At 38.0% G+C, this 23550-nt stretch overlaps 3 protein-coding genes across 7 annotated transcripts in view; 2 read left to right on the forward strand and 1 right to left on the reverse strand.

Annotated features, from left to right (window-relative positions):
- Positions 1 to 23550, forward strand: part of LOC138008084 (uncharacterized) — a 166966-nt gene that overhangs the window by 44559 nt on the left and 98857 nt on the right. The window lies entirely within an intron of this gene.
- LOC138008081 (uncharacterized) lies at positions 1566 to 14744 on the reverse strand. 5 transcript variants are annotated; one of them, XM_068855268.1, is made up of 8 exons: positions 14606 to 14734; positions 14375 to 14446; positions 11874 to 12034; positions 8506 to 8589; positions 7295 to 7483; positions 6523 to 6573; positions 3933 to 3983; positions 1566 to 2480 (listed from the first exon to the last, which is right to left on the reverse strand). In XM_068855268.1, exons 1-8 carry the CDS (start codon positions 14697 to 14699, stop codon positions 2352 to 2354), a joined length of 831 nt encoding a protein of 276 aa, XP_068711369.1. In that variant the 5' UTR covers positions 14700 to 14734; the 3' UTR covers positions 1566 to 2351. The 5 variants fall into 5 exon arrangements, with proteins under 5 accessions (XP_068711369.1, XP_068711371.1, XP_068711372.1 ...); XM_068855272.1 differs by lacking the exon at positions 14606 to 14734 and adding an exon at positions 12920 to 12986 and having other exon boundaries at positions 1759 to 2480; positions 14375 to 14389; XM_068855270.1 differs by lacking the exon at positions 6523 to 6573 and having other exon boundaries at positions 1745 to 2480.
- LOC138008079 (inner centromere protein-like) lies at positions 14099 to 21199 on the forward strand. Its single transcript, XM_068855263.1, has 8 exons — positions 14099 to 14253; positions 14663 to 14952; positions 16417 to 16474; positions 17428 to 17501; positions 17919 to 18024; positions 19089 to 19178; positions 19267 to 19326; positions 19841 to 21199. The coding sequence occupies exons 1-8, from the start codon at positions 14226 to 14228 to the stop codon at positions 20080 to 20082; spliced, it is 948 nt and encodes a 315-aa protein (XP_068711364.1). The 5' UTR covers positions 14099 to 14225; the 3' UTR covers positions 20083 to 21199.

Raw genomic sequence — 23550 nt, forward strand, 5'->3', positions numbered from 1 at the left:
ATGTGAGAAAACAAAACAGGCCAAATGGAATTTAAAGATAGAATGGAGCGAAAGAAAATTATTTTTAGAGAAAAGGGGTTTAGAAGGTGTGCGTGGGGGTGAAAAAGTAATTATACGGATGGCTTTCTTTTGAAGTACATAAAGTGGTTCAAGGTAAGAAACGTACGTAGAAGCCCAAATTAGAGTACAATAATTGATGTAAGGCAGGAAAAGAGCATTATATAAAGTTTTCAGAGTATCACAAGGTAAGTATCGCCTTGCCTTACATAAAACTCCAATTATCTTAGAGACTTTATCACAGACAACAGAGATATGCGGTTTCCAGGATAGGTTTTCATGAATGATAATTCCAAGGAATTTGTCTTCCTGCACACGTGTGATGGGGGAATTATTTATAGAAATGTTTATATCTGAGAGGTTAATCTGTTTACGACGTGGGTGAAAAATGATGAATTTAGACTTGTCAGGATGGACAGTGAGTTTGTTAGCACTAAACCAAGAAGAAACACGAGTGAGCTCTACATTAAGTATGGTTACTAAGGTAGCCAAGTCATTATGACGAAAAAAGATATTAGTATCATCAGCAAAGAGAATGATTGACAGGAGGTTTGAGACAAGAAAAAGATCATTGATGTATAAAAGAAAAAGTAAAGGTCCAAGGACTGATCCTTGTGGAACCCCACATACAGCCGTATTATATGTAGATGTATGGTCATGAACCATGACACACTGTTGTCTGTGAGATAAATAGCTAGCAAGCCAGGCCAATGGAATTCCTCTAATTCCATAAACATTTAGTTTATCCAGAAGTATTTCATGGTTGACTGTATCAAAAGCCTTCTTAAGATCTATGAAGACTCCGATAGTGTACTGATTGTTTTCAAAACCTTCATAAATATTATTGACAAGCTCTAAGATAGCCATAGCGGTAGAGTGATGAGGTCTAAAACCGTACTGGTGATGATTAAGGATATTGAACTTTGTAAGGAATTCCGATAGCCTGAGGTAAAAGAGTTTCTCAAGAACCTTAGAGAGACAGGGGAGAATAGAAATAGGCCGATAATTTGAGAACAGAGAAGGGTCATCGCTTTTAAAAACAGGAAGAATCTTTGCATCATTTCCGCCGTTGCATATGGCGAACGATAGATTCGTGAAGTTCTCTGAAGCTTACGTAAAATACTCCTCGGAGAAACAAGAAAACGCTAAAAGGAAGGATAAAACTTCATACAACTTAAAATTATTCTAGGAGGTCCTTGCAAGTGAAGAAGAAATGCGAAAATTAAAGAAATTCCTGCTGCCCAGCTGCAAGAATTTTAGCCTGGGACCAGGCTCCGCAATTGGGGTTTCTTGAACGAAAAGGAACGTGCCAGAAAAAAAGAAAAAAATTGTCGCTCGCTTCGCTCTTTTTTTTTTTTTTTTTCGCCATATTCCTTTTCGCTCCATAACCCCAACTACGAAGACTGGTCCCACGCTACACGAATTGGCGATAAAGTTTGTACTCAGTGTTAGAAAAGCGGTAACTAAAACACTGAGTGTCCCCTAACTATATAACAATAATTTACCACCCGAAATAAACTTCATTTATTCGCGCCGCCGTGTAATATCTTCTATGAATGTAGCCTTTCCAAATTGCAAGTCAGCGTTGATGCTAAGCAAAAAAATATAAACTTAAAATATCGTGACAGCAAAGAGCTGGGCAAATCAAAGGCACCCGTTAAAAAATCTAATGTACCCTAACGGCTGACCGTTGTTCGTAATAACAGATTTATTTCTCTCTTTCCAGAACTTGCTCGATAGCTGTTTCTCAGAGACAGAAAATAAGCTGAAATCAAATAAATGCAATGATTTTTGTCAAACACCAAATTTCAGCCTACAGTTTGCAGTAAACACGAAACAATTGAAATCTCGCTTCAGTAATTTCATTTCTTTCTTAGGCCCGTTTCAAACGTTGAACTTTTCACGTTCCGAATCTAATGCATATGAGCTAAAACAATAGATTTTTGTCATTTGCATTAGATTCGGTACATGAAAAGTTCGCCGTTTGAAACGGGCTTCATTAAGATCAAATACCTTCGAATACAACATGGCTGACTGAAAGAAGGTTGCAATCTGCCTACTGCTAAATTGTCTTTACTGGATTACATCTCAAAAAATATACATTCTCCGTTGTGCTTAGAGTGCGTGACATTTTTGTCCCGAATGCCTATTTGCATCTGGTGTGCAGCAGTTCCTTGCAGACCGGCTGCAACGAAACAACTAGCAGGTCATTTTACTGGGTTCCCTGCACTAACACCAGTAACAGCAGGCCGGGGAGATGTATAACTTCACCAGCGTCAGCGGTACTACTCAATTTACGTTTTCCGGTTTCCAAACATGGCACCAAGCGCTTTGGATAATTTTTCATCGTGTAATCTTTGCTTATGTTTTAGAATTCGAAGTTGTTCTTGCACTGCAGAATTGCATGGAGCAAGTGTCAAAGCCTGAAAGAAAAAAAAAATAAATAAATAAAAAATAAAAACGCAAACAAAACAAAACAAGGACAAACGAAACGTTAGACTAATCGTGAGTAAGACTTAGATCACCGACATAATTCCAACCGTTATTTTGAAAACTGGCAGATATTTTAGCGCCCGTGTGCCGAGGAAGAACGTCAAGGAAAGACAAACATTGCGGAGCAGGAGAGAAAAGCGCCCATGCAATGGAATTACAAGAAGGACACAGGCAACTCTTGGTATTTGAGTGCTCTCTACAGAGACTTCTCAAGGGGCAAATAACTAGCAGGAACGTCGGAAAGATAAATGTAGGAGTTACTGTATCTGATAACAGCAAAACTGAATTTTCCACAAAGAACTATATTGTTTCTCATACATTAGGCGTTCTTAACAAAGTAACGGCAACTTGGAATACGAGATTCCATTTCAAACCAGACGCTTTCAAGGGCATCTCTGATCCCTGGCTTCTCCTCTATCACGTCATAAGAAGGCTTTGATAAAGTGAATTGGGTAACAAGCGAAATGATGACAATCTTTCGTGTAGCCAAATCTAAAGGTCTAAAGGTCGCTAATGAGACAAGCAGCCCTTTGCTCTTTCCGCTCTTAATTTGATTGAGTGGCCCATATCGCTGTTGAAATTTGACCGAATGAAAAAATGGCCGCCAACAAATTATTCTTTTTAGCCTGACTAACGCGTGTAAAACTGAAAGAATTTTGGTTGTAAAACGAGGCTAGTCAGAGTAATTATCACAAAGACAAAAGAATAATTTATTGACCGCCATTTTTGCATTCGGTCTGTACTTTAGATGTTTGAAGGCGAATCGTGCGGTGAAAAGGACGCTGCAAGTTAAGGCCCGCTTTAAACGGCTTCAACATTTTCTTTAACGTGCATTCAACGCTTTGTTGAGCCAAATGTCCGGTGCGTTTGAACAGGTCGTCCAACATTGCTGAAAGCGTAAAAAATGTTCAAAGCTTGTTGAAAGCGTTTTGAATCTAGTTTAAATTGGTTTAAACTTCATTCAACATCGATTCAACTTGTCCTTTGTTCTCGAAAATGCTGAATGGTGTTGAAGCAGTTTGAACACTCTGTTCAACAATTGTAGAACACACGCATGCTCACGTCAGCCCGCAAAAGTCAATATGGCGTAGTTTATCTGGACGAGAGAGTCTGTTTTCTAGTTCTTAGTTCCTCACAATCAAATTTCGCAAGTGTTAATTGGTTCTTTTGTTGGCGCAATGTTGGAAGCGTTTGAACGGCATAACTTTGTTTTTGCTTCCAACATTTGCCCAACATCCGTTCAACAAAGTTGAACGAATGTTGGTCAAATGTTAAAACCGTTTAAACAGGCCTTTATTGCTAAATGTTAACGTCCGCAAACGTACTGGAGAGGAGGGAGGGAGGGAAGGAGGGAAACTGGTACTTTCTAGACGCTTTCCAACCTTTTCTAAATCCTCCTTGGCCTTCTCATATTCATTCAAACAAACGAATGCCTGTAGAGACACAAATAAAGAAACTCGCCATCTTTCTCCTTATTTAACTGAACACTGTTGTTGTTGCATTTCTCCATGCCACTTCTGTTAAGCATTTGTTAGTTCTTTAAATTCACGTCAAGTAAATGAAAGAATGCAGAGGTCGAGGCTTGCTCGAATCCCTAAATCTTTTCAGTAAAATTTTGTGATATAATCATGCTGAATATATAAATATTTTTTTTCATCAGTGGTTTTTTAAATTAACCCATCTTTTTTTGCGGATGATTTTAAGCCAATATGTTGTGTCCATTCATACACGTTTGTAAACCAAGTTCAGACCACACAATATGGTATTCGTTCTCTTTGTTTTTCTGTTGTTAAACTTTGGAATTCACTAGCTCTTGATGTAAAGCAGATTATTCCTTTTTTCTAGATTCCGTCAAAACACTAAGAACTCTATCATTGAACGGTATAACAATGATACTGATAATTAATTAGCTTCATTTTATACATAATTCAACCAATCACAAGTGAAACCAAAACCAATCGTGGCTCGCGCGTGCACATTTTCCCGCGCTTTGTGTCGGCTACGTGTAATTACTTCGACTTTTGATTGGTTTACTGGATTGTCTCCGTGCTTTTTGATTGGACAAAGTAATTACTTTGGTTCTGGTTTTACTACTCGATTGAAACTCGCTCTATTGTTGAAAATTGGAAGAAAATGATTACTTCGTATTGGATGTCAAAACTGGGCGTGCATCAAATGGGCCATTTCCGCGTTCATGTTTGCCTCCTCTTCAAAGCGAGTCTACGTGCAAAGTTTTTGTTAAGGTAATTACTTCTACTTTACATATGAATAAAAACTTCACACTTAGACTCGCTTTGAAGAGGAGGCAGATATGAACTCGAAAATGGCTTATTGTTTGCGTTTCTGGACATAAGTGAGGGTCTTCGTGAGCTTTAAATATTAAACCAATCGAAATTCGTTTTGTGTTAATTTGACAACATTTATAAATTTCGTATATATTCATTAAAGATAAGTTGATATTGTAAAAAGTGACGCATGTAACAGGCATTTTAAAAGTAAGGATATAAAAATGAGAAAAAAAAAACAAAAAAATCCAATCTGTGGTTAAAAGCCGTATTTGAATCTAGAGCATCCACAAGCAAATTCAACATCTTAAAGCTGCTGATGTTTCATGTTGAAAATCTTAGCTAAAACATGTGTGCAACGGTGATGCGAAACAAGTTTCAGATCAGGCACTGTACCGTGTAACATGGTCGGTTTCGTGAAACTTTTTTTGAACTTCCGTTGCGAGAAAAGTTTCAAGAAAAGTAGAACCACCTACTTCTGCAACGGTGGCAGCAATCGCAGTGGTGATAAAAACAGGAGTTTCACCGTGAAACCGGCTAAGGCCATGGAAACAAAACACTTCGATATCATTTTCAACGTTAACGAACGAGTTTCGACCTTTTATGTCACACGATGCAACGCCTTCTGAAACTCGTTTTGCCGCGCCCTTTCACACAAGTTTCAGCTAAAAGTTTCAACGTGTAACAGCGGCTTAAAGGACGAGGCCAAGCCACCTCCTTTCTTGTTCCTGTTTTAATCCACTTAAGAATCCCTTCACAGGGGCACCCAACGATAATTTTTGATGAACTTTGTGTTCGAGAGAGTCAAACTATTCTAAGACTGTCGGTTCTAGGTTGCAAAACAGCTCAATATTTCTTTACTAAGACATTTCCTAAAAGATTCGTTACCAGGAAAAAGTACACCCTTACGTTTTCGGAAGGGATATTTGTGCAATTTTTGGCATTTGAAAAGGTCACCTAGCAGTTTCGGATGAGGAAATGGTCGGGTTGGAAGTCCTTAGAAGGTAACGTTCAGCAAGCAATTTCTGAAATGAAGATATCGGTCCATAAAATTCTCGGACACTTCAGTTTTCATATCATATCATATCATATGTCTTTATTTACCCTCGGATTTTAGAGTAGCTAGGTGTAGCTAATATCTCCGAGCATTTACCCTCCCAACCATGATACAACACAGAAGACAGACCACAACACCGGGAACTACATGCCCTACTCTTTGCGACAAGTGTGCGGGTTCTTTTACGTCCCACAGGATTATGAACATTGAAGAGTTGTGAGACGGGACCTCCGGCTTATCGTCCTTATCCGAGAAGACTAGAGAGTCTAACCATTTGCAGATGTAATTACAGAGGCAGCACTTTCCCCTCAGTTATTTAAAGACCCTGAGTGTTGGTCCGGCCGGAGTTGAACTCACGACCTCCCGCGTGACAGCCCGGTGCTCAACCAACTGAGCCACCGGTGCGCGGTTCAGCTAAGATATCCGAACAGATCAAATTTCTCTAGGTGATAAAAACATCTCTTTAGACAGTTTAGAGCCTAGACATCTCGCTCAAAGGCTTTTGGCTTAATTTGCTCGTTGGGTGCCCTTGACTTCAGTTTACTTGCAAGTGTCACATTAATACATAACAAAAGCTTCACAACCACTTGCCAATCAATCCACTGTTAAATTGACAGTGTGTGAACTTACCTGTCCTCTTCTGAAGAGAGCCTTAAGATTTGTGGGTGACATTGCAAGTACCTATAAAGGAATAAACGCGTGGTCAGACCCATGGATCAACTACAGTAACAATAATGAAGGGTAAAAGGAGACACGGGTGGCAATAGAAGAGAGAGGAACAATATAAATGAATAAAAACACCTAGTAATCGTAACAATGACATGGCTGATCCAGTCATATTTATGGGTCTGTCTTATTGTCATAATGTCGCATGCTCCTTGCCTATCCGTTTTGGAAGATGTTTTGCACTGAAGAGGACTTTGTGATTGCATATATGAGTGGATCCCTTTCTTCTTCTAGCTCAGTAATAAGTCAAATGATTATCATTGGTTTTCTACGTTTTACGGCACATTGAACTGAGAGCCTCAGAAGTACCATGGAGAAAATGGCCAATTATGTTCACTTTTAGTAGAGAAACGAAAAACATTCATATGCTTGACGACGTTAGTAACGTTAAAAAGTGGTGGAACTCAAACACTTTTTGCACCCATTAAAAGCAGAATAACTGTAAGGCAAAAAAATCATGTAAACTAAACTTAAAACGAATGCAACATAATTGAAAAAGTTACGATTCAATACCCGATGTTTCGACGCTCCTGGCTTAAGTGTCTTCTTCAGGGGTGATCTACAGTGTAAAGTTGTTTTCTGGCGCTAAACTAAACTTTTCCACAAATACTGGAGGGCATGACCTTTAAGTCATAGACAAGCTGCAACAATTACTTAACAATAAAATATTTCTAACCTTTGTACAGTTTTCAGCAACAAATTCAAACTGTTCACGCTTTCCCTGGCATGCTGCTAAATTTAGGAGGCACGACACTCTTAGTTGTTCAAACTCATCTTTGCTATCCTCAGGTAATTTGTCACCAATTAAGATCAGCTGCTTAAGAGCTTGGCTATACCGTCTGGATGCACTAAGCCAATTGCTGGCCTGTAAGAGAATTTTGTGAAGACGGATGCAAAGATTTTTGTTTTAATGTCATTATTTTATTGATTTTTGTATTTGGGAGCTTTACATTACTTTTACTAATGCCAAGAAGCTACATGTATTTAATTGGAAGGCTATTTATTGCTTATCACCTCTCCGAAATCATCCCAAATGTATCTTGTTGTTTTTAGAATTTTGCATTGAAAATAATTCACTTTTTTATTCACATTGAAAGATGGGAAAAGAGGTCATAGTTTGATTCATGACCAAGCAATGGAGGGCAATGGATCCGATACCAGGTTGACGTCACATATTACTTTGCATCGCTGTTTTCAAAGTACTATCACAATGCACAGCAGTCTGTGACGTCAACCCAGTAATAAACTCACTTCTCTTCCTTGTATGGTCGTACAATGTAGATCAAATTACAACCATTTTTCCACTTTTAGGAACAGTGACTTTGAAGAAGAGTGTTAAGCACACCACAGAATTAGTGTTAAACAAGTGAAGACAATTGTTGAGAGGAAAGGAATTTTTGAGGCGATTGACACGTAAATCATTAATAAGCAGTGTTAGGACCCTTTTGTCCTGAAATATTATTTGTCAAATTAAGTAAAATGTTTGATTGTAATAAACAATACCTAATTTCTGCAGGTAGAGTCCACAAGAAACAATTTGAGGCAATGTTGAGCAAAATTAGAAAAAAAAAATACAATTTGATATGGGAACTTTATTCATGATCAGCCTTCCAACTAGGATTCAAGGAGACGGGAGTGGTGAACTGATGCTAAAATAAATGAAATGACAGGCAAACGTTTGTAAAGAAGAGTAGGGAGAAGATATGAAGGAGGTGGGGAGGGGAGGGAAGAGGAAGAGAGAAGAGAAAAAAAATGGTTTGGCAGGGAAAAAGGGAAAAAATGAGAGAAAACTGGAGAAAAAATAAGCATTTTGAATTGAGCTTTGGTCAGACATTAATTAATAGGGTTAGCTATGGAAAGTTTCATTCTAATAAATAAATATTATACCTTAAAGCAGTCTGTTCCTTTGGCTTTGTGGTGCTTTGCAACTGTTAGCTTTTCTTCTGGAGTAGTATGCCAAGGGTCTTTTGCCTGCAAAAAAAAAAAAAAAAAAAAAAGAATTACAGAAATCGATCAAAATTGTGTGACTGTATAGCAATTAAAAAGGTGGTCAAAAGGAAAACAACATTATCCACCGCATAAATCCTCAAATAAGTAGTGGGGATTTAAAAAATAAAATAAGTGTGTGATGTCTATTCTCAGATGATCCCTGGTTCACTGGCATCAAAGCCAACCTACATGTACAACACTGTACGAAGAGGAGAAAGGAGGAAGAGAGAAATCAGCCCAGCTAATCAATTTTACTTGCAGTCTTGAGCATGAAATTATGAAGGGCACGGCTCAACAAGATCAGGCCAAAGGAATATATAAGGCACCTCAACCAGTTGCTAAATATGGCTATTGGCCATTAACATACATACATACATACATACATACATACATAAACTTTATTCAAGTGTCTATAACTATTTAGCTCTTAGCTAAGAGCTAATTGGGGACACTTAATTAAAATTGATCAATAAAATTAAGATTAAAAAGATAAAATTGATAGATACATGTAAAGATTTACAAATTTAAATAGAGTTAACGATTAACTGTAAAAAGAGTTAATTATTTACAATGCTACTAACATTACTAATTTAGTTAAACATATAAATAATTTAAAAAGGGACTAAAATCAGAAGTTATCGTCAGGACTGGCACACTTGACAATTACAGCTCCCGTCCAATAATCCTTTTATGTCCATACCTCGGATTGCGTGTTTAAATGCTTCAAGGCTCGTTTTTTGACGTAAGTTAATATTTATTTTACTCCATAAATACGGTCCTAAATATCGGATACTATGTTTGCCGTATTTTGTAGTGTTTACCCTAGGGATAGAAAAATCCTTGTTACGTAAATTGTATTTACTATTTGAGATAGGGAAAATGTCAATTATAGTCTTGGGTACCAAATTATGTTTCACTTTATACATTAAAATTAAAATGTCTTGTAGTCTTCGATTTTCTAAACTCGGTAGTTTTGCCCATTCGAGGAGCTGCTCGTACGTTGCTGTTTTATTACTGAATACAGCTCGCAAAGCTCGTTCCTGTACCCTCTCTAGCTTCTTAGTGTCTGATGCTCTCGAAAAATGCCAGACCATGTGGCAGTAGGTTAAATTCGGTAGCACCCCAGCCTTGTACAACTGAAGCAAGGCATGAGTAGGAACCAGTTTTTTGAGTCGATTAAGAACACCGACTTTGCTTCCTGCTTTCTTACAAATATCACTTATGTGTGAACTATAGTTCAGTCTACTGTCAAGTGTCACTCCAAGAAGCTTAAGGGAAAGTTTAGATTCGACATTCTCACCATCAATTGTGATATTAATTGCTGCAGCTTCCGTATCCCTGTTACACAAAATCATTGCACCATACTTTTTATGATTGCCTTTAAGATAATTCTCATTATACCATCTTGATATAACTACACCCTCGTTTCTAAGAGTCTGCTCTACTTGGGATATTGATTCAGCAATAACATAAATCTGGTGGTCGTCGGCGTACATTGAGATGTTTGCATCCGTTATTTGATATGTCAAGTCATTTTGAAATATATTCCATAGCAGAGGACCAAAGGATGAGCCCTGAGGACATCCTCTTCTCATATCCTTCCACTCACTTACCACTGAATTTAGTTTTACCCGGTTTTGTCTATTTGTGAAATACGAACGCATGAGACAAAGTGCTTGCTCTGAGAACCCATATGCTTTGAGCTTATTGATCAATAAGGACGGTTGCAATGAGTCGAAAGCTTTACTCATATCGGTGGAGAGTATGCCAACAACTTGTTTATTGTCCATAGCTGATTTCCATTCTTCTGTCAGTCTGATAATGGTTGTTTCGCAGCTGTGCATTTTTCTATATGCTGAAATGCTAGAGTCGAGGATATTGTCAAAGTGCTGATAAACTTGCCCACTCAATAATTGTTCATACACTTTATCCACTGTGCTTAAGAGTGTCACAGGTCGGTAGTTCATTTCATTTAGTGGATCTTCATTTTTAAATACAGGACACCATTCACCTTTTTTCCAAGCATCTGGCCATATACCTGAATCGATGCTTGTATTGAATAGCATTGTTAATGAATCTGCAATCCCTGTAGAAGCAAGCTTTTAGGTGTAATAGAATCCCATCCACAGGCTTTTCTAGTGTTCAATTTTTCCAATGCAGATTTTATTTGAGCACTCTTTATCTTTCTAAAATGAAATATTGGTCCTTCCTGTTCATATACCAGTTTTAATGCTTAAAATTAAATTGATGAGGAGGGAAACTTGTCATGAGTACCTGGAGGAAAGCCTGTTTGAGAATGACTAAAACTCAGCCCACATGCCCATACATTGTACTTAACTACAGGTTGAGGTGGATAGCAGGGATGACCACTACACTTGAGTCTGCATCCCTGTTACCTCAGGGACAAGTGAGGAAATGTGTTATACATTTCTCTACAATGTCATACTTTTGATGTAAAGGGGATAAGAAGAAGAAGAAGGAAAAGACGAGATTAAATAAGAATAAGAACGAGAGCAGTGATTCTCCCTGGACAAGTCAAGCAATTGCCTCTTATAAACACATGAACCATTCTGAGGCTACCAAGGGAGCCTGAATTTTTTGGCTACCACTGGATTCGAACCCATGATCTCTGCGATGAATGTGCAATGCCATGTACCAACTGAGATCATTTATTCCTGTGAAGAACTCTATGAAAATGAACGCATATTTGAAGTGCGGGTTAGAGACAAATGTCAGAGAAACGATCCTTGCACTATAATGGCTGGACATTTTAAGCAATTGTTTCTTATAGACACCTGACAAATACTGTTATGCCTGCAGGTGGATTCACCAAGTCCTTCACAGGAACAAAATAAGCCCAAGAAATTGACCTGGTCCCGGCTGACTGGCTTCATAGCTCAGTTGGCAGAGCAGTGCACCAGCATAATAGAGGACATGGGTTCGAATCCTGCTGGCACTGGAGTGACCTGCCTTTTTTATTCTAATAAGAGACAATTGTTGCTTAAATTGCCTATAGCCCACACTTCAAATATACATTCATTCCTTCAAAAATGTTTAAAGAAACTTGGTAGTGTTCTACATTAATTTAATTCTTACAGCTACATGTATATTTTCCAGTGGATGATGCTATCCACCCTGGGGTACATAGAGAGAAGCCTAAAGGGGAGATAGGCCTTCGGTATTGGGTGATACAAAGACTGAAACAATATTAATAATGTTCTCCTTGCAATAAAGTACTAGTCGCTAAGAATTGTGTCAATACTGACCTTTAAAAATGAAAGGAGCTCAATTTCACACCACAAGTCACCATCCGAAAAACTGGCAAATTCCAGGTTACCATTTTCCTTTTTGTGGGGTATGGCACAGACTTCCTTGGTGTGCATGCATTCTAAACATTTGTCAATGGTCTCTGAAAACTCATTGTCTCCTGGAAAAAAAAAAATTATAATTTATAAATTAAATCAGTCATTATTTTACAGTGAAGAATATATCTTTCAATAGTTTTTCATACAATACAGCTTACATATAGAACAAGATTTGTATGATCATTCTACCTTAAAATCAAAAGAGCTGCAGCTTCCCACTGTTTCACACACTCCATTCGTGGTGTTTGTGGATATCATTCATTGACCAAATGAAGAAATATTGGAATGTTGTGTAAGGAAACCCTTGTAACCATGGCACATAGTGATACAAAGAGTTGGATTTTGGTGCATCTGAAGTAGACAACGAAGCAAGTGCATGGTGGCTGCCACATACATGTAGAGATGGACCACAACACAATAAAATCCTTGCCCCAGCCTCTTTGCAATTACACTATGTGGATTCTTTAATATCAAATGGTGTAATAAATAACAACAAGGGTTGTAAGAAAGGGCCTATGTGTGTATATTCATTTATTACCGTAGTTATTCGCTTATAAGGCGCACGGTTTTTTCAAGAAAAATCTGTCTTTGGGTGGCGAGTTAGTGCTAAAATTGGGGTGCGTCTTATAGCCAAGTATTTTCGCGCAACAAAATCTTAAGATCACAATTTGAGAAGAACTTGCAGTTTAAACAACACAAGAAAAGGACACTAGTTGTCAATTTAAAAAAAGAATAGCACTTTTAGAGACCTTTAGAACACTAAACGACGTCAAGAGAAAAGTAAACAAACAGAAATTTGCATACATGCTTAATAGCACGTGCTCAGTAACGTGATACCCATGAAAACAACACAATCGGTTAAACCTTGTTTCGAATTCCGAGAATCATGTTTGTCGCTCGCATGAAAAGTTTCTTCTCTGAAAAAACAGTGTGGAGATAAAACATACCTTCTTCGTTCATCCAGCCTTTCTTGTGCACTGAAGGTTGCATCCTTGGTGGCGTGTTGATATTCAGCTGTCGAACACCTTTGAATATGACTTTCGGTGGGAGTTTAATGCCGTTCGCTTTCGCTTGAAGTCTGAAGTCTGAACTCTGACTATTTATTACGTCGGAAGGTTCAAATAAAAGTGTATGCGTTGTATGTTATGATTTTCAGGTGTCGACTTTTAGCTTTTGTTTTTGCGTATATCTTTCTATATTTTTTACATGTTATATAATAATAATATTGCATGTGTTACGTATATTACGTGTGACTTTTTCACTTTGTTTACGTTAACAAAAAGAGTTCGCATGCCAATTGTATAAGGATAATTGTTCTCAAATTCATCACATCCTTTTGATAACTCTCAATTTTCGGGTGCGTGTTATAACCGAGTATTTTCGTGTAATTTTCAGTTTGAGAACTTAGCTTGATTAAATTGCAAAGTTTGGGGTGCGTCTTATAACCGAGTGCGCCTTATAACCGAATAACTACGGCACCTGAGAGGGATGTCGAGATTTTAGAAATTCAGATTGATGAACATTACTTAAACAGCAACCAAACATGGGTATGTACCTTCATGAGAAGGCTTAAAAAATCTCACCATTTAAGTAAGCATCACGCTTCTCAAGGTAGTCTTTAGATATCCGCCTTACGATGCTCAGTCTTGCTCAGACTGGGTACTAATGAAAACCATGAGGTGCGCGATAGTCTTTGCACATCTGACATATGTCGTCATTCAAAATGGTGCAGAAAATACAGACAGTAGACGAAAAAAAAAAATCTCCAAAAAGGTTACCCTAGAAACCACAGGACACCCAAGATTATGAACTGCATTTTCCTTCATCGAACGCAATTAAGTTAGAACTTTCCCCTCAATTATTTTAAGACGGGGTAAGGAATTGCTACCCCCTGATATACTCTACCACCCTGGCCAATCAAAATTTGCTTGTAGACTATTTAACATAATGTCCATCTACTCTGGGATTCATGAATTGACCCCCATTTGATCTATTTTCAATTTAATGGGTGCAAACATCTGTGCCCCTTGGACACTGTGTTCCATTTTAATCTGCACCCCTCCCCCCTCCCCCACCCCCTCTCCTCCAACCCCCTGCAGGTACTGGAAAGCATTTTTTTGAATTACTTAGTTTTCCTTGTCCTGTAAATTTTGTTCTACGTAAGCTGTGCTCCGATACCTGCAGAAGGAAGAGGTCAAGGAACAGTTTCATCAAAGAGGCTGCCAAAATTTAAATCTCAAATGCACCGATAAAATGACTCTTCCGATTTTAGGGGCTGCAGGTAAAAAAAAAAGTGGGGTAAGGTAAGCTTACAGAATAAATTAATATTTCGCCACATTATGAAAGCACACTACGACACACTAAATTTAGAAATTTCTATTTAGAATGGCCTACATATTTACCTTCGCCGATCACAAAATATTTTTCGCTTGTATGTGACACAGAATCATCTTGAGGAAATATTTTCAGTTTTACTATACAAAGACAAAATTATATTAACACTTGAGAAAATCATGCTTACATAGCTACATGCAGACCAATGATATGTTGCCAAAACTAACTCTCTCATCAAGACGTTTTGAGCGACCAAATTAAAAACGCAAAGAAAAAAAAAAGACAAAATAACAAATAACCTTTGCACGAGGAGCCGTAGTTAGGTGTTTCTAATCCAATTCCTTTTCGAATTATAGTTCTTGGGAAAGCGAAGGCACCACTATCGTCCACCATATTCCACCTTTATCATCCGCCATTTTGGAATCTTCAAAGCTTTCATTTGATTGGCTTTTGGAAACAAACTTGGCCAATAGCAATTGACGTTTCACGTCCTGTAAAATCGAAACAACATGTGGACTTCCCAAGAAAGAGTAAATTTCCGCAGATTTTATGGCTGAAACGAGCTGTGAATATGGTCCGGCATTTGGACATCAATTACGTGTTTAAGCATCCTTTTGAGAAAGTTACTCGCGCTTACTTCAAGAAGGTAATGAAGTTGCCCCTGTCGATCGGTGTCCATGCCTTGTTAATTTTTCTCAGTCACTTTAAGCTCGGTGTCTGACATTTGCAGACTGTAGACTGCAGACTAACCCTAAATCACAATTATTGAAAGATAACCGTTTTAAAATGGGTTCTTAGACTTAAATACTGTTTATCAGCGCTATTTGAAATGGATGCTTAATAGACTTAAATACTGTTTATCAGTGCTATTTGTAGCAGTCTGCAGTCTGCAAATGTCAGCTAGACACCGCTTTAAGCATAATAGGCTTATTGCATTTCCTTTTCCATAATTAACAACTTCGCTATGGAAAGTTGTGACGCCTCGGGCTGAAATGAAATTCTAAACTGCTTTTCAAGGGTGGACATGTTGTTTTTTAATTTAGCAAGCTCTAGAGATTAAGGATTGCTAGGTTGGGGACACTCTGAGGGCTTCATTATTTTTTACTAGTGTTTTCTGAAGAAATCACCTCATTATACAAGCACCTGACAACTGCAGCAAATCTTAATAACCATTCATAAAAGATTGAATAATTTGGCAACTCTCGATTCATATTCATATCAAGATTGACATTAAGGTAGCTAAAACAAAGGTAAACATTGTTACATGGTTATTAATAATTATTGTCCAGTGTTGTCTTGTTTCTGACTTGCCAACCTGATGCAAAATTGAATTTTTACCCCTAAGGGAAATGTGTGTTGGGGATCGGACTGGTGATGGATTTATATACCATACATATCACATACAGTTTCATGGTGGTTTCAGCTCCAACTTGTGTATACCCAAAAAAAATTCGCCAAAATACCCAAAATTTATCCAAATATACCCAAAATTAATGGAAGCATTGTATACTGTATACCTGAAATTCAAAGAAAGTGCTATACCGAATACCAGTATTGAAGCTGCAACATACTGTATACCCGATTTAAAAAGCCCCTGCATGTATACCATATACCCAAAAACCCTGGCCGACCCTATTGAGTGTTGATTACCAGGATTTAAGGTTGTAAGGCGGGCCTATGGTTCGTTGTCCTTATTTGAGAAAACTTGAAAGTCTAACCATTTGCAAATGAAATTAAATACAAAGACAGCACTTTCCCCTCAGTTATTTAAAGACCCTGAGTGTTGGTGTGACTGTTCTAAATTTGAACCTGTGATATCCCACATGAAAGTCTGATGCTCAACCAACTGAGCCACTGATCCTTGGTCATCCTTTTATCATCCTTTTCACAGAGATCTTTGATCACAGGGGGTGATACTTATCAGATTTCACTATGGCTGATGGCAGACGATTTTAATTTACTTGTCAACTTGGGGTGTCCTGGGACAGAGTAAAGTCTGGGTGGTTTTAAGGCCAGTTTGGGTGTCAAAAGGGTTAATTAATGGGGATCGTTTTTTAGAGAGTGAATTTAATAGCATTGTGACATTTTCACATTTTTGTCATGTACACAGTATTCTTGTGGAAAGGAGACAAATGTAACAGCCATAACAGTCTTGAAACATAAAATAGGTAAATAGATAAGTACATGTAGCATTTATATTGTTTCTTTTTTTTTTTTTTTTTAATGAACACAAAGGCAGATATCTGTTTACTCCTGATAGGCTAACAAACATCAGGAAATCAAAGGTAGCCAGCCTGTTCTATGTTCTCAGTCAGAACAAGTCCTAGGGACTCATCAGAAGCATAAAGGGCACAGCTCATAACATCAAGTTAAAAGCATATTGATAAGGCACCTCTGGCAGCCACTATACAGTCCATGTAGCTTGATCTCAGCGTCACAGCCAGATGTAATTAGCTGTGAATAGAATAAGGGGAAAACTGCAGTACCTGGAGATAATAAAGCCCTTGAGACAGGTTGAGATCGTTCAATTTAGGTCCAGTAGTTAGGGCGTTGGGTTTTCATGCAGTTGTCCCGAGTTCAAATCTCATTCAAACCTGGTTTGGATTTGCTTTTTCATTGTAAATAGCTAAGTGGTTGCCTCATGCCAGATGGGGTTCTTAATCACGTTTGTGTTAAGTTTGAATTTTGTTTGAATTGTTTCTTACAGATTATTAAAAGTGGGTTTCCTGTGAACTAGTGTGATATTTATTAAGTGCACTTCCACTATAAACAAAGCATTTACATTTACATTATTTTAGTTCAGACCTCACATACGATGGGAGGCTAAAATCTTGCATGGTAATCAAACCCAAGACTCATAGATGAGAACTTTCCACTTCACCAAATCTGGTTAACAAAAGTTATTTCTCATCCAATTACATTATTTTAGCAGATCAGATAGAAGGTTTTTTTTTTTTTCAAAATACTTCAGCGAATGATAAAAAATGGTCAGCAACCTCTCCCTTTGTTTTTTGGAATGGAAAATTGATTACTCCCAATGAACTAACACCTGATCCATGGAAAAGTGACAAAGTAACCATAAAACCATGTATTGCAACTTTTCAAGTCTCTTTGTTTATAGACCCCGAAACTGCAGAGGAATATGTAGTGAGAAGAGGTGAATGTGTCAATGTTTTACCAGGAATTCTAAGAAAGGTACAGTAACTGTATTAAGGAGAATCCTATGTATAATGAGTTCTAACTTATATTAATAATATAGATGTAAGAATGAATAATTCGTTGGGAAAACATAACTAACAAGTTTCCCGAGTGACCAGACAATGAGTGCCTTGTTATATATTATCAATCACAGTTCTCGTTTTGTTCAGTGAAAGTCTAGGGATACAACAATATACTTTGAAACCAAATCAAACTGAACTCAACTCAAATCAAATTAATCTATGATTTTTGAGAACAGGGGTAAACTAGAGTACCCTGAGAAAAACCTCTCGCAGCCCGTTTCTCGAAAGTCCCGAAAACTTTTCGGGACCGGAAAACCATTTGTGAAATTAGAGACCTTAAGATACCCCGAAATCGGTGTACGGGTAACGGGTAGCGCCATGTTTTTTTCAGTTTGCGATGACGTCATCGACCTTACCCGGTAGACCCAGCCGTTTTCCCGGGGTAGACACCAGTTTACCCGTAGAAGAATTACGAGTAAGACAGGATGGAGAAGCGAGTAAGTTTTTATGACGTTTTAAGTGCAAATGTGAATTGTATGACTCCTTGGCAATGTTATTGCAAGTCTGTTGAAATATTTTTGCCAAATTTAAATTTTAGCTGTAAAGAAAGCGCTTCAAACTGGATTGATTTTGGATCTCAAATGAGCGGTTTGAACTCTGAAACGATATCAATTTGTGGCACATTTGGGGGATTTCTGTGAATTGCTCCAACGTTCGAGTCTCCCAAAAGCACTAGCATTGAAAAATTTTGTATGGGAGTCACTGCTGAAGTTGAAAATCAAAAAAATTGTTTGGCGACGTGCCTTGATCAAATGGCGGGGTTTCGATAACAATTGTTGTGCCCTCGCGCTTTCGGTCGAGGGACTTCCCGCCAAGTTTCTTTAAATAGTTCCATGATATTTCAATAAGCTTGTGTATGACTGAATTACTTGTTGTAGCTTGTTGTTAAGATATAAACTGTAGAATTTGAGTGCGATTTTGTATGTATCAAGCGACATGCATGTACAAAATTACTTTAAAATTACTATAACTTGCTTAGAACTAAAACAAGATCACCTACGGTTCAAAGCAATGTACCTAATTGTGAGAAGTACAAAGAAGTGTGTTCGTTTTCAGAAACCCTCCTATCCACTCTTTAGTATCTTAGAAAAAACCTCACAATGGTTTTTCATTTCTAGACTATGTTTAGATGGCACATAAACCATGATCTTGATCTTCTTAGAGAAGTGCTGGCATTAACCCTAGTAATCCCAATGACTGGAACCTAATTGCTGACAATCTCCAAAGAGCATGGGCAAATGAGGAAATCACACTCAAAGGCCGCTCATGTAAAGAGCACTTTGATGTTCTTCTCTGCCATCACAAGGATGAAAACTCTGCAGCTTTAAAAAAGGACTTCATTAATTCCTTTTTGAGTTTTTACAACACTTTGCAGCCATGAAAATAATGAGCAAATAGCTGAGGGTCTTATTGTTAAATTGTCAGGTCAGGCACTGAGGAGCAGTATAATGAAATTCATCAACTTTTAGATGATATCAGGGCTTATGTTGATGACTTACAGCAGCAGAGCAAGAGGGCAAGAAAAAAGATGAAGAGGATAAAAAGAAAGCAAATGAATTCAGGGATAAGGCTATGGAAACTCTGAAGAGAAGTAAGTTGTTACTCACTTGAGACTTAACTTTTAAAATAGAGGAATGTTAAAAATAACCATCCCTGTTCTGTTCTTTTTCTTTTTTCAGAATCAAGTACTTCAGGCAGTGAGAACTCAGATGATGAGGGAGCAGCTGGCCCTAGTGACAGTAAGTATAACTGGTTGTGCATGCTACTACTTTACTTGTGAATAAAAGTGTTATCCTCGGAAGTGTTCAGTAGATGTATATTCATTCCAGAGCCAGAACCTGGCCCATTGTCTTTTATTTTCTAAAGATTTATGAGCTAGAATGGTACTACTCATAGAATACATAGGTAAAACTGGCCAAACCACCCCCTCTCCCTCAAAAAGTAAATATGAAAAATTAATGCATTATTGCAAACACCCAAAAATTTCTTGTTCATCAAGATTCATTTTTGGGAGTGTAGTTTCATGACCCTTTTTTTTTAAGGGGGGTAGGGGGGTAATTCTCATTTCTGATTTCTTTGTATGTCAAGTCCCTCTGTATCAGGTTCACTGTGGAGTAAAATAAGTATCAAGCTGTTTGCAAAATGTCATTTTGTAGTTTGAAAATGCCGTTAGTTATAACCTTGGTATTTCCTGTGAGAATAATAATTCACACACATTGTGTAATTACCTTTAAATAATTATTATTGTACTAGGGAAGCCAAAGAAAACAAAGCAACGAGGTCGACCAGATGTGATGTCATACCTGTCAGAAAAGAAGGAGCTAGAACAAGCACTGAGAACCCAGGAGCTAGAGTACAAACGTGATGCACTTGAGGCTGAAACTAAACTTAAGCAAGAGCAATTAGAAGTTGAGAAGAGACGCATTTCCCTCCAGGAGCAACAAATGAACATGCAGCTTGAATTATTAAAAGCTTTTATGACCTCCAAAAAGTAGCACTACAAAATTAATGTTAAATGCTTGCATGAGACTTCTTGTTGACTTTTCATGTTGGGTTGGATATTTCATTCTTGTGGTAAGAGAAGTTAAGAAGTTATGGACGTGCTCTTTTATCTGAGTAAAGAAACTTATCAAGGTTTGATATCTGTAACTAAAAAAATCATGAAAAATGTAGGTAAAGTTTTGAGTTAAGCTTGTATTTGTCAGTTTAATTATCAGTTAAGGTATGTGTGTAGGTCAGGGGGAGGCAAGAAGAAGTAATCTGAAGTTACACTACCATATAGACAAGTATGGCAGTTAATCAAAAGAACACCCACAACATAGTATTTCCCAATTGGTTGCAAAAGGACTTTGAGGTTTTTCTGAAAATCGAGAAATGAAAAATATTGCACAACCTTCCCGAATGCCCATTCAACTGATTCCCGAACTTTGCTCATTCTTTTGTTGAACAATTCTTGAGCTGGAGTGAGCATTGCTCCTCTACATGTATAAGGGGCAAGTAAATGCTGTCGGAGAGGGTAGGCCGGATCTCCATACAGGCTGAATATATGTGGAGCTCTGAACTTTCCTTCAAGCCTGGGCATTAAATTACTCTCATGAAGCATGAAGGCATCATGGTGATGTCCAGCAATTGGGCCATATAAGTTTGCTATCAAACCATTTGGACAAACAACACTGAAAAATAAAACGATATTTGAGATATTTTTTAAGTTGAACATTTGCAAAATGCACTTTTAAAAGCAAATGAACACAAGTTAGGTTAACATCCAATTATGAAATGGACAAAGAATAACATATTAGCACTATAATTGGCCAGATGTCCTTTCTACCTGGAATTTCAAACCATGTGTCCGCTTGTGCCCGGAAAACAAAATTCGCTGGTTTCTTATGGGTCTGCAGCATGGCCTCAGTGTGCTATCAATAAAACCCCAGCAGTTGTCTAGTGGACTTCCAGCATTGTGAATGGCTTCTGCAAATGACTGTGCATCAATCCAGTTCTGGTCCAAGTTCTCCAACTTGTGGTTCCACCTGATGTATATGTCATTCAAAACCTCTAAAAAGTAGGGGGGAAAGGTCAATAAACAGGTGGCTTGAAAGAAGACAGTTAGGGGGGTGCTTCAAATACATGGAATACCCTTAATTAACTTTTGATATGTTTTATAAATATTAATACCAGTTAATACTACCAGGGAATACTACTTCTGATCTGTTTATGTCCCATGTGTCTGAAAAACGCACTTAATGATAAGAGTAGGGCCATTTATTTACACAAGTTAATGTTGACTCTCCCCTCCCCACCAATTTCCAACTAAAAAAAAATTTACTTACCTCATGGACTATCATGCTGAGTTCCGGCTCGGGTCTTCCAAACAACTGACACAAATCACACAAACGGTTTGGATATGTCAATCTTCGTAGTAGGATAAGCAGACCTTCCAAGCCACCAGCCACAGTTCCATTTGGACACTTATACACAACAGGTATTGAAAGAGCATCATGCAGTACTCTAAGATCGTTTTTGCTAAACCTGTGTTGAAAAGTTGTAAGGTTTGGAGAGTTCGAATACCATACTTTTGTTATCACGACTATAATTCAAACTCGCACATTTTACGTGTACGGGTACACTATTATCTGTTCCCCAGAGGAATCTTGCTGGCTGGCAAAAATACAGGCGTTTCGATGAGCTGGCTGGAAAATTTATTATTGATAGAGTTTTTGCCTGGGAATTACTGACTTTTTCTAGCAGTTCAACCCGAGCTGGCTGTAGAAACTCTGAAGACTGAAGACGACTAAAAAAAATAAAAAAAAAAAAAGGACCCCTTCCCTCTCCCAGAGAGTAGTCACCAACATACGACGGGTGGTCAGAGTGATTGCGCTTGCGGAAAAAACCTGTTTTGTCGCGCGGAATTCCTGGCTGGGAAATAAATTTGATCAGCTGGCTGGGAAACCAACCAATTTTATCTAGCTGGCTGGGAAATTCCATGTGTGTCTTGCTGGGAAAAAGGAACAGATAATGTTTTCCCAGCAACACTGAAAAACACCTGAAAATGCATTAATAACATTTATTTTCATTAACTGGGGTATAATAATACATTTTACAACAAATTGGTCGTTGGGTGCCCCTGTTAGAACACAGTGAAAACTAAAAGATGACCGGAAACCGTTACTTCATGATAGTAAAGTAAAGATCTCGTTCAGTCGACCCATTCTTGCCAGTATGAGCACAGGCCTCCCAAGCTCAGTGTGAGGTAAAGCCAACGTGGCCTACAATTATATACAGATTTGTATGGGAATCCCGAGAAAAATCTTAAGAAGATAATAGTATGAAAAATCTTCGGTTGCCAACAGTATTATACAATACCGTTGGCAATCAAGAAATTCAAAAATGGCTCAAATCGCGTTGAATCTGAAAAAAGAAAAACAACAAGAACAAACAAACAAAACAAAACAGAAATGATGCGACCCGCAATGGCAATAAGGTAAGGCTTTTAACTGAGAATATGTTCATATAATTATCTTCGTAAGTCTTGAGATTCCTAGAAAAATCCCTATATGTTGTCTTTCTCTCACCTGAGCTTGGGCTGCCTGTGGTATAAGGCGTTAACTTTCTGTTACGATTTAAATTAAAGTGGCAAATTGCAAAATATTTGAAGTCTTTAAACAGTTTTGCTTTGAACACTGAAGAAAATCTAAAACGCTTCTCTTGGAAAACAAATACTCGTCCGGAAAGCGACCATTCCTTCGATTCCTTCCTCTAGTAAAATATCTTCTTTCTTAATTTTTGCACGTGTAAGGTAAAGTCCGCTACGAGACTAGAAGGCTACCAAGCCGGCACTTATCTCCGGTTTCTGTAGCATGAAGCGACTGTTCAGGGACATTGACTTTAAATCGTCGGCCCCTTCTCACATCCCTTTTATTTTCATAATCTTGTGTGACGTAAAAGAACCCACACAGTATTCGCAAATAGTAGGGCATGCGCACGGGGTCACGTTTCCCGGTGTTGTGGTCTGTTCTCTGTGGTATAGTTGAGGGCCATAAAGTTAGAGAACTGTAAAAGGTTGATTGCGTCTTCCTCTCTAAATTAACTTTTGTTAAGTTTCCTTTTGTTTTCAAGTGCTTAGCTTATTAGTTTTTGATCTTGTTTCAAGTATCCTTGCTATGAGATCGCTTGGGTTTTTTTTTTTTTCCCAAAACATTTGTCAGTCTGTGAAAGATTTAGTGATCAACGCTGTGCAGCCTGTACCTGACATGCGCATGACTCTTTACCTGACTGTGACAACTGTAGCCGCGCTGAGACGCCATGCATCCAATCTTCCCCCAGCGATTAATTGTAACTGTTATTGCAATTGTCTCTTCTTAATAGGGAAAAAGTAGTGCCTCATCATCATGTCGTGATTCATTACCTGCCAAATACCGCCGTAATAACCTCTTCTGTAGGTACGACGGTCTTGTCCGTATTTTGAC

Source organism: Montipora foliosa, chromosome 6 (genome assembly GCF_036669935.1).
Source record: "Montipora foliosa isolate CH-2021 chromosome 6, ASM3666993v2, whole genome shotgun sequence".
In the NCBI taxonomy this organism is placed as follows: Eukaryota; Metazoa; Cnidaria; class Anthozoa; order Scleractinia; family Acroporidae; genus Montipora; species Montipora foliosa.

Excerpts from the sequence above, each read along its gene's own strand:
- LOC138008079 (XM_068855263.1), top strand. The coding sequence starts at position 14,226 with ATGACTCTTCCGATTTTAGGGGCTGCAG. Across the intron at positions 14,254-14,662 it reads TCCGATTTTAGGGGCTGCAG|TTCTTGGGAAAGCGAAGGCA; the intron begins GTAAAAAAAAAA and ends TTCGAATTATAG. Across the intron at positions 19,179-19,266 it reads TATGGAAACTCTGAAGAGAA|AATCAAGTACTTCAGGCAGT; the intron begins GTAAGTTGTTAC and ends TTCTTTTTTCAG.
- LOC138008081 (XM_068855268.1), bottom strand. The coding sequence starts at position 14,699 with ATGGTGGACGATAGTGGTGCCTTCGCTTTCCCAAGAACTATAATTCGA. Across the intron at positions 6,574-7,294 it reads TTGCTGAAAACTGTACAAAG|GTACTTGCAATGTCACCCAC; the intron begins GTTAGAAATATT and ends ATTCCTTTATAG. Across the intron at positions 3,984-6,522 it reads CTCTCTTCAGAAGAGGACAG|GCATTCGTTTGTTTGAATGA; the intron begins GTAAGTTCACAC and ends GTGTCTCTACAG.